At 42.8% G+C, this 9,980-nt stretch overlaps 2 protein-coding genes across 2 annotated transcripts in view; one reads left to right on the plus strand and one right to left on the minus strand.

Annotated features, from left to right (window-relative positions):
• The window catches only part of CFAP97 (cilia and flagella associated protein 97), a 30,759-nt gene extending 29,176 nt beyond the window's left edge, over positions 1-1,583 (plus strand). Inside the window, exon 7 of the mRNA XM_071807632.1 lies at positions 435-1,583. Within this exon, the coding sequence (XP_071663733.1) occupies positions 435-510 (76 nt within the window). The 3' untranslated portion in view covers positions 511-1,583. The remainder of the gene's footprint in view (positions 1-434) is intronic.
• A 4,887-nt stretch (positions 1,584-6,470) lies between these two features.
• Positions 6,471-9,286, minus strand: SLC25A4 (solute carrier family 25 member 4). The gene is made up of 4 exons (XM_065837615.2): positions 9,093-9,286; positions 8,303-8,789; positions 7,647-7,787; positions 6,471-7,298 (listed from the first exon to the last, which is right to left on the minus strand). The coding sequence occupies exons 1-4, from the start codon at positions 9,201-9,203 to the stop codon at positions 7,141-7,143; spliced, it is 897 nt and encodes a 298-aa protein (XP_065693687.1). The 5' UTR covers positions 9,204-9,286; the 3' UTR covers positions 6,471-7,140.
• Between the last annotated feature and the right edge of the window lie 694 nt (positions 9,287-9,980).

Genomic DNA, 9,980 nt, shown 5'->3' on the forward strand with positions numbered 1-9,980 from the left:
AACTTATGAAAGAGAAGGAAGTATTTAAATGGACAAGGTAAATAGAAATTGATAATTATTATTTTATTCTCAAATTGTAACTGGAATTTGTATCCATAACATGGAAGGACAGAATTGCTAGACTGTAAGTGCAAGATATTATTTTAAAAATTTCCTTTATATTTTAAAATATTGCATTATACTCATAAGCATATGGTTAATTCCTAGATCGTCCTTGCTTTTCATCCTGGTTCTAGGTGAGCCTTCTGAACTTTGTGGGTCATGTAGTTATGACTGAAAGAATCTGTATTTACAGCAGCACGAAGGGGTGAAAAGCAGATTGTGTATTGTGCATGGTTAGCTTGAATACTGAAGCTGCAGAAGATGCTGTTCTGCCACTCTTGCACTCCAGGTGTTGAACATTTGGTTTGTACTCAAGGCTGTGTCTCTTCCAGATTTAAAAGAAATTTGGAAGTTGTATTGGGACCTTGTGTAGGAAAAAAGCATCTGAAGCTGTTTGAACAACAGTAAAGACTGAAACTGAACAACAGTTTCAGATTGACTCTAAACAAGAGTAAGATTTAGTTACTTCTCAGACTAGAGAATACTAAGCAAGGGAAATATTTCATGGCCCTGCTTCTGTAGATTCTTGCCTTTCTCAGTGGGCAGATAGAAGCTTGAGCTGCCCTGAACATCTGATTTTGAGAGCAACTACTAAACAGTATTTAAAAAAAAAGACAGTAGAAAACAGAACATCTTGTTATGCTTTTTAACCTGTTTCCTTATGTCATGTTCATACCAAATATGTGTTGTAGTGTCACATAAGCTTCAGTAACAACATCCATTTGCAAGGGGAACAAAATTTAATGGAATTGGTAATCACAAATAGTAGGTAATGTGTTTTATTTCTGTACATAAAGGCAAACTTTGAGTTTATTTTGTAGGACTGTAGTCTTTATGAAGAGCATAAATTGTGATGCTAATATCCATGGATATTGCAGGAACCCTGCTTGCTTCCCCAGCTGCTTCTCAGGAGAGATATGGGAAATCTTTGTATTATACATAAAGAAAAAAAGTTATATTCAGTAATGCTGGGTCTTAGCCCTGTGAAAAGGGAAGTTTATTCTTTGCTCATGCTTGCATGAGGGCTTAGGCTTTCAGGTATTCTGCATTGTAACAAACTTTCTACTTGGTCCTGTGTGATAGTTTGGCAGAGCTTTTGCACCTGGTGACCTGCAGATCAAATTTAGCTGTTTGATGATATTTGTACTTTTAACTTTAAGCAGCATTGTGGCAAACAGATTTTTGTTGCAATTATTATTCATGGATAGGGACTGTAAGGAATTTTTTGCATAGTGCTGCTGTATTTATTTGTACTATTGTGCTAATTGAAGTTATTTACTATTTAAAGATTTTTGTCTTTGAATGTGAATATCGGGATCACAGTTTAAATACTTTTGAATGTTCATATGATTTTTTTCTGTGAAGGGATTAATGAAATGGATTTCTTTTAATTGTTTCATCTTATTTAACTTTGGTATGAAAGACTGTCAGTTTTGTATGTCATTTTTGTAAATCATAAGAAATAAAATATCTAACACTAATTGTTATTGCAGCGGCTTCTTTCAGAATTTAATAATTGATGTTAAAGTGCAAAGGAGAGGTCATGGGAGAAGTGTTTTGCACTATATGTAGTGGAGGACAATGCAAAAAATCAGTTTATTCATTAATACACTTTACCTGTTAGTGACACTATTTTTTTTTTAAATAACCCATATTGACAGGTCTTCATTAAGTTAGATAATCTCATCTGGGTGTTTATAGCAAGAAATCCTGTTTCTAATAAACTTGTTTTCTGTCTTTTTTGTAAGCTGCCACTTAATTGTTCTCTTCTACCTTTTTTTAAAACAAACAAACAAACAAACTTTCTTCAGAAGATTTCTTAGAAAGAAAAGTGCAAGCTGCTTTGCTTCCTCCTTAAGTTGACCTGCCACACTGGTTTGATACACAGTTTCAGGTGGGGGCCAGTCTTCCTTCTGAAGTGACAGGATTACCAGTTTGTGGGACAGTACTGATGTATTGATCTCACTACTATGAGAAATGGAGTGTGATGCCTCTGTCATGTTTTTGCTCTGTAAGTGTTCCTGCCTCATTGTGGTCTCAATTTCTTCCAGGATAGGGTCCTGCTGTGTAGTCTTTCTACAATACTGAAGGTCTTACAGAAGGCCTCACATAATTGAGAAGAACAGGAGGCGATGATCCATCCCCTGTCTGGGTAGGTGACATGTGAAGGGCATTTCCTAAGCAGACCACTGAATCCTTTAGAACTCAGTCTTAACTCCAGCAAACCAAAGAGACTCAAGCTAATTTAGAATAATCACACAAGGCCATTCCTCATCTGATATGCATAGACTCTGCTGTGCCAGAGCCTGTCTTCTATCAGATTGCTTGCAGTCTTTACTGAAGATCCTGAGGTATCTCTTCTGTCATCCTGCCCCTCAGATGAGGGTTTGATTGTCATAAATGAAATGGCTAGCTGGATTTGTATATCTTCCATGATGCTTGTAGACTTTACATTGGACTGTATTTTCCTGATTGTCGTCTAAGGAGTTTCAAGATAAACCCCTGTAAAGAGCCTGAGACACTTCGTTATAGCAGATGATCAATAACATTTTTTTTATCCCAGTGCTCTTCCTTGTTCTCCATGGTCAATAGACAAAAATAACTTGTGCCTTCCCAATGTGAGCAGCTCAGTGCGTCACCTGGCAGATGAAAGCTAGTGGTTTTCCCTGGAGTGCAGTCTGCACATCAGTGTGATGGAGGTGATCACAGTGATTTATATCAAGCCTTCTAGCTATGCAGCTGTGATTGTCATATGTAGGCAGTGATGAATACACAGTGACGTATCAACAAGCTGAGTGGTGAGGGAGAAGAAAGGCTCCTTTGGTACCAAAGTGGTAAAGCTTATGAACCCAGTACGTGGAGTATGTCTTTGTGGTGTTTACCTGTTCAAAGTCTTGAGCAAAGTAGTGGATGAAACATGTCACCTGATGAATGAGGAAATACAGAAATATAGAGTTGTATCTGGAGCCATCTTCCAGGACTGAAATTATGGTGAGGTCATCCTGTTTCATATAATGGCAGAGATTGCTAATGCCTGTGACACTCATCTGTTTTGTCTTCAGGATGTGTGGTTCTAATACCTTGCTCAGGAAAGCTGCTATATGTCTCCTGGTAACTCTCCTCCTGGCCAAGACAACACAGGATTTGGCAGCATTTATCCTTGTAGCTGTCACTTCTGGTTCCAGGACCACCTGTTATTCACTGCAGAGTCCTAAAATGCTCTTCTCCATGATTTTTGTTCTGGGCCCTGATTGTTAAAAAAAAATTTAGTTCTCCTGACTGTGGTCTGAGCTTGGAACAAAAACTGACAGGTCTCAGCTCTCTGCACATGGTGGCTCTTGAGCTAGAACATGCTATTGAGATATTTTTCTGGTTTGAAGTGAGGGGGACTTCACAAGGGGAATGCAGGTGTCTGAGATTTGCCACTTGGGGCATGCTGCTTCTTTTGCTGACATCCTTGGTTGGCTGGTGGGACTCCCCATCTCCAGCTGAGATTATCTAATAGCTGTAACTGGGGCATTCCTGCAGATGTACTGGTTTTTTAATATCTTAGCAAAGTTTTTTTTTCCTTCTGCTATGCTTTTCACCATGTCCTAAACTCTTCCTTATGGCTTTTAAAGAGCTGATGGCTGATTCTTCCATGACAAGTGTAGGGCAGAGTGGTTGTCACCTTCAGAAAGGGAGGGAAGGTTCAGTCTGCTGTCACAGGTTCTCCCCTCCCACTCTCTGCAGTAGGCTACGCTCTTTACAGACAGGTTTCTCTTTCAGACCTACCCAGAGTTCCTGACTTCATGTCACTGAAAAGATCAGTGCACCTCAGTTCCCTCCCTGGGTAGTATCTGTTCAGAGCTGGGCAGTACACTACATGCTGCATGGTAGAGGGCTTGTCTTCCTGTGTTAATAGGATATATTACCAAGCTATTCAGGGCGGGTTTCCCAGTGTTCAGGTGTGAGATATAAGGGAACAATGACTTTGATGTAGGCTTTTGTCTGCATAGTTTGTCTATTAGTATTGCAAGGGTGCAAAAAGATTGGGGCAGTGGAATTAATTGTCTGTGACAACTGAGGGTCATGTGACTGGTGTTCAGATACCAGTTGGAGACTATCTGCAGAATCTTCTATCTTCCAGCTTTGCAGAGCTCCTGGCTGGATTTTAGGTTACATTTTCAGGAAGTGTTAAGCTGATTGCCATGGGCCCAGTACAGAGCTGCTTTATGGAGAATGCTGCCAGAAGTCTGCACAGGGTGAGCATGTGCATAAACATTCAAGCAGAATTAATGAGCAGTTACCTGCAAGTATTTTCCATCTCTATTCATGTATTATCTCTTCCCCCAGTGGAATCTTCCTCTATTGCTACTCCTCACTCTCCTTTTTAATAGACTTTGCCCTTTTTTTGTTATTGGAATATAGTAACATCTTTCATTTATGCTCATCTGAAGTTTCTTTTGCTTCCTCTCGTATTGCTCTTTCACACATACACTTCCCCCCAGGGTTTGGTACTGCTGTATTACAATCTTTTGTTGTCTCTGGTATCTTAAGATCTTCTCTAAAACATCCAAATGCCATATGCAACCTTGTCAGTGAGGTAAATATGGAATGAATAGTTGCAGTGTGTTTGCAGGTGTCTCAAAAGGAACCATGTGTGGAGGAAGGAAAAAAAAGAAATGGCTGAGGCAGGCAAGTAAAGCTTTTAACTAGAACTACTGCAATAAGCACTTTGAAAAAGAGTACAAACTTATGGTTCAATATGCAGCAACCTTGGTTATTTACTAGTCGAAAGAAAACAGACCACGTATCTAGAAAAGAGTGCTTAAGTGAACACAAAAGAAAGATTAAATTGGGCCAGGTTGAAACAGACAATATCTTCATAAGAAAAAATAATTAAATTTAGGTAATTTTAAAATAGATGATAATTTTTGGACCATTTTTTCCCAAATGCTTCAGTTCTTCAGGTAGATAGTTGTTGCTTCCAGATACTGTTTAGTAGCTTATACCTACCTGCCTTCAGGGAGAATGGAGCTGATGATATGAATCTGTAGCAGAGGCACACAGCCCATCACACAAAGTGACAGAGAGCTAGGACTTACCTGCATCTGACAAATTAATCTCAGCTATAGGAAAGGGAAAACTGGAACTTCATACTGATCAAAATGTGAATCTCTTAGCTCTCCATCTACTGCTACTCACAAAACTGGTAAATCCAGAGTTCTCATCTGCATACTCAATTATAAAAATCAGAGAATAAGTGTGCTCCCAGTCCATGAGAGTAACTGGATAGTTCAGTGATAGTCACGTGCAATGTTAACCAAGATAGTGTCTACAAATAAATTCTTTTTGGGAGACTTGTTCCATTTATACTCCAGAATAGTATGTTTTCAGAGAACAAGGGATGATATTCTTTGCAGGAACTTGCTTTTGCATATTAAACTGCTCCAGCTTTCACACCAAGCAACCCTGTGAGACCAGGTGTCAGGGAAATGCAACTGACAGTACCTGCAAGAATGTCCCATTTCAGGCAGTGATAACACCTTCAACAGAGCAATCCTGTTCACTCAAATTCTACTAGCCCAGATATCATCTCTGCTGCAGTTTATATTCAATGTGGAGATTGCCTTTTACTTTCAAGTATAGCTAGTGCAATTCTAACATTTGTTTCCACAGGCTTTTTTTTCCTACCCTAGGGTGCTAGAAATAACAGGCAGTCCAGAGTTTTTATCAAAAAATCCATGGAGGCACCTTACTTCTACCTATGAAGATAGAAAAGGTGCAGCTGAAATAAAAGCTTACATGAGTATTACTTGCTTAGTCCTATCCCTTTTCCTAGGTGGATACATAAACCACCTGTTTATATGTAGCCTAATGGAACCACTGAAATGGATACAACTCACTCTCCCTCCTTTGTCTAATTACAGAGCCTATTCTTCACTGAGTTCACAACCATGCAGTATCTGATCTCCATAGTAATTAACAATACTTCAGACTACACCATTATTAACAACTTGAACTGTTATTTTCATAACTCAGAAGTATTCCATTCTAGAATACCTTTTCAAGTAAAATAAGCAGTAATGACTTCACTGTCAACTGAAGACAAACTTCAAAATGTAATACAAATGAATTATCAAAGCAGCTAAGACTATATGGTAGTTTATCAGTAAGACAACTGGCTGCAGTATCCTCAAGCTGAATAGCCTTGGTTTTGCTATTGTAGAATTATCAATAACCATTCCACCTACCTAAAGCTCTGTTGAAAAACTTCTAAGAGGCTTAGGCAGTACCAGCAGTCACTAACAGTGTGCTGATTAGCACATCACCTTAAAGGACATGTACTTGTTTTCAGTACACTGAACACATTACAAGGAAAAAAGTTCATTAATATATTAATTTATTTCATTATTTCAGTTTTAGTTCAATTGCACATCAGAGCAGCCAACTTTTTGTGTTCTGAAGATACAGGGCATTTTTGAAACACTGTATTTTTCTACAAAGTATGTTTGAAAAAACAGATTATGGTTTCAACCATATGATGGTATAATTCATCAGTTAAGAACTCAGCCTGGTGCTTTACTATAGTTTATATTTCCAGACATGGTTTTAACTTAATATATTAAAAAAATACAGCCTTAGAAGAAAACATGATTTAGATTCATGCTATAAATGTCATTGTGCTGTTGGGTAGCTAGAGACATCATTAGTATAACACATTTCTGAAGATCTCATTCTGTCAGTTCACAACATTAGATTTTAAGATAGAGATAAACCACCCAAGTCTTGTCTCTAGACAAAATGTATTACCTGAAATTTGAAGTATAATATATACACAGGTTCCAATACAAAATGTTGGAGGAATTTTCATACAAAATTAAACTGTGATGTAGTGGATAATTTTAAAATTAATGCATCCTCCTCTCAACCAGATATGTTACTCAATTCATTCCGTTTCCCTAGGAAATATTTCATTGTCCATTACATCACAATAGCATATTTTTTTAAAAAAAGTTGATGGAGAACAATTGAACTACATTATGATGTTAAGTTTTAGACATATTTCTTAATTTCATCATAAAGGACTAGTACAAAAGCTCCGCCCATGCCTCTCAACACATTTGACCAGGCACCTTTGAAGAATGCTTTGGATCCTTCATCTTTAGCTATCTTCTTCCAGCAATCAATTGTGCCCTTGTACATAATATCAGCTGTGGAGACAAGACATCAAAAGTCAGAACACTTAAGTTGCACAGCAAGTCTGTTTCAACATTCATATATTTAAAACAAGGAATAAGCAAACTACTTAACCTAAAATTATTTGCTATAATCAATTAATGAAAAACAGCTTTAATCTCCATATGGAAATCAAACCAAATCAACTCTCAGCCTCTTAAGTGAACATGACAGAAATAACCAGCAATGAGTTTCCCAGTTTTTTTGTATGGGTTCCAATAAGGTCACTAGGTTTTTATAAGACAAAATACCCAGCATCTCCCACCATATCTTAATGAAGAGATGCTCTGTTGCCAGAACACCACAGGAGCACTTATTCTCACCTCCCTTTCGGCCAGACTGCATCATCATCCTACGTCGCACAGTATCAAAAGGATAAGAAACCAGCCCTGCTACTGCCGTGACAGTCTGGGCAATCATCCAGCTCACTACGATATGCACATTCTTTGGATCAGGCAACATACCTGCCATCAAGAACAAAGGAGCAGAGTCAGTACAGGGCAAAGGGTTGTGAGACAGACAGCTGTGGAAGGAACAATCACCCACCAACACCAGGAGTCAGTCTAGTCAGGCTGTTAACAGGTACTATGAATGAAACAAGTTTACAGGGCTGCTGGATTTTGGGACCTAAGCCCTCCTCAAGCTCTCTGACCAAAAGGTCCCTCCTGCAGAACCCTCCCAGGCTTGTGTCATGACCTGCAATGAGTAACCTACCATACAAGCCCACTTGTGCAAGCTTTAAGACAAAGAACTCAGAAAGTGTCTGAAAACACACTGGAAACCCAAGGCATCTGCTGAGAGCAGCAAGCAGAGGGAGGCAGGAATGCATTTCAGAAACACTTGTGCATATTCTAGTCTAGCATTAGCACCCCAAGCTGGTGCTAAGCCAAGCCCTGCTTGTCCTTGTACTGCTAAGTGCCCTGCAGTGCCTTTACTGGATGGATCTTCCCTTGCAGACATTTCTTCATGCACTTCTTACCCTTGGCCGTGTCATAAACCCCAAAATAGGCTGCTCTGTAGATGATGATGCCCTGGACAGACACACTGAATCCTTGGTACAGGCCCTTCAGGCCATCAGACTTGAAGATCTTGACAATGCAGTCGCCCAGCCCAGTGAACTCCCTCTCACTGGCTCCTTTCCCCACATCAGCCGCCAGCCGGGTCCTGGCAAAATCCAGCGGGTAGACAAAGCAGAGGGAGGTGGCTCCCGCAGCACCCCCGGACGCCAGGTTCCCCGCGAAGTAGCGCCAGAACTGCTTGTGCCTGTCCACTCCTCCCAGGAAGATCTGCTTGTACTTGTCCTTGAAGGCGAAGTTGAGGGCCTGGGTGGGGAAGTACCGGATGACATTGGCCAAGTTGCCTCTCCAGAAGGAGATGATGCCTTGCTCCTTGGGGATGCGGACTATGCAGTCGATGATGCCCTTGTACTGCTTCTCGGCCGTGATCTGTTTGCTGGCATGCTGGACCTGTAGGGGGGAGAAGGAGGAGGGGTGGAAGGGTAGAGAGAGGACACTGCAGGGGTGACCCCGCACGGCGGCCCGCTGAAGGGCAGGGACGGGACGGGTCCGCTCCGCCGCCTGGCCCGGCTCCCGCTCCCCCGAGGGACCCGGGCAGCTCCCGCGTAACCAGAGCCGGCCGAGCTCCTTCCCATATTTAGTCACGCCAGCCGGCGCCCGCAGGGCCCGCACCCACCTGTGGCGCAGCCCCGCCGGGCTCCCGCCGCCGCCAGCGGGGCCGCCACCGCCCCCCGGCCCCCTCCGCCTCCTCACCTGCAGCAGCAACTTCACTCTCTCGATGGGGGCGACAGCCGTCTTAGAGATGGCGGCAGCGACCCCACCGGCCAAAAAGTCCTTGAGGAAGCTGAGCGCTTGGTCACCCATGCTGGGAGCCGGTCCGACACCCCCTGCCCGGAGAGAGCCAACGAGCCGCGCACCACCCCACCCGGCCGCCCCCGCGCACCACCGGCCAAATGGCCTACGGTCCCCCGCCGCCGCTCTTATATTCCGCGGCCTCTCGCGATAGGCAGAGGTGTCCCCTCGGAGCACGGACATTGGCTGGGACCCTCCTGAGCCCGCCTCCGCCAGGGGGCGCGGGGCAGCGCCGCCATGTTCTCCTGGAGGGAGCGCGAGGGCCACTGGGCTCGGGACGTTTAAAGGGCAAATTAAAGTTATCTGGTCGCTGCCGGGGAACGCTATGTCAGAGCATGTGCCTGCGGTATTAATAGCTCCCGGGAGGCACAGGAGGGGACTGAGGAAGCTGGCAGGAGTACCTCAGGCAACGTTAACTGTTTCATGCAGGCCAGAGGCAGGCACCAGGCACTGAAAGCTCACCCTGAGGGACGGGAATGCAGCAGCCGGTCAGCTTGTTGACTGAAGCCAACCTGAAGAAGCAAGACTTTAAGACTTTTAAGTCTTGGCTTTGTGTGCATGGATTGGCACCAGGAAGGGTGAGGGAGATGCAGATCCTGGGCAGGCACCCTGGTGTGGATGTTGTGCCCTCCAGCAAAGGTCACAGGGGGTTTATGGTCAACCTGGGAGGTGGCCCAGTGGGGCGATATCATGAGCACTGATAACCAGTGATGGGCGAGACCTCTCTGAGTCAAGGACGAAGAGAGCTGCCTCATGTTGGATACGCTGTGTGAACTGGCAGGCGTTGAG

This window comes from Patagioenas fasciata, chromosome 4 (genome assembly GCF_037038585.1).
Source record: "Patagioenas fasciata isolate bPatFas1 chromosome 4, bPatFas1.hap1, whole genome shotgun sequence".
NCBI classification, from domain to species: Eukaryota; Metazoa; Chordata; class Aves; order Columbiformes; family Columbidae; genus Patagioenas; species Patagioenas fasciata.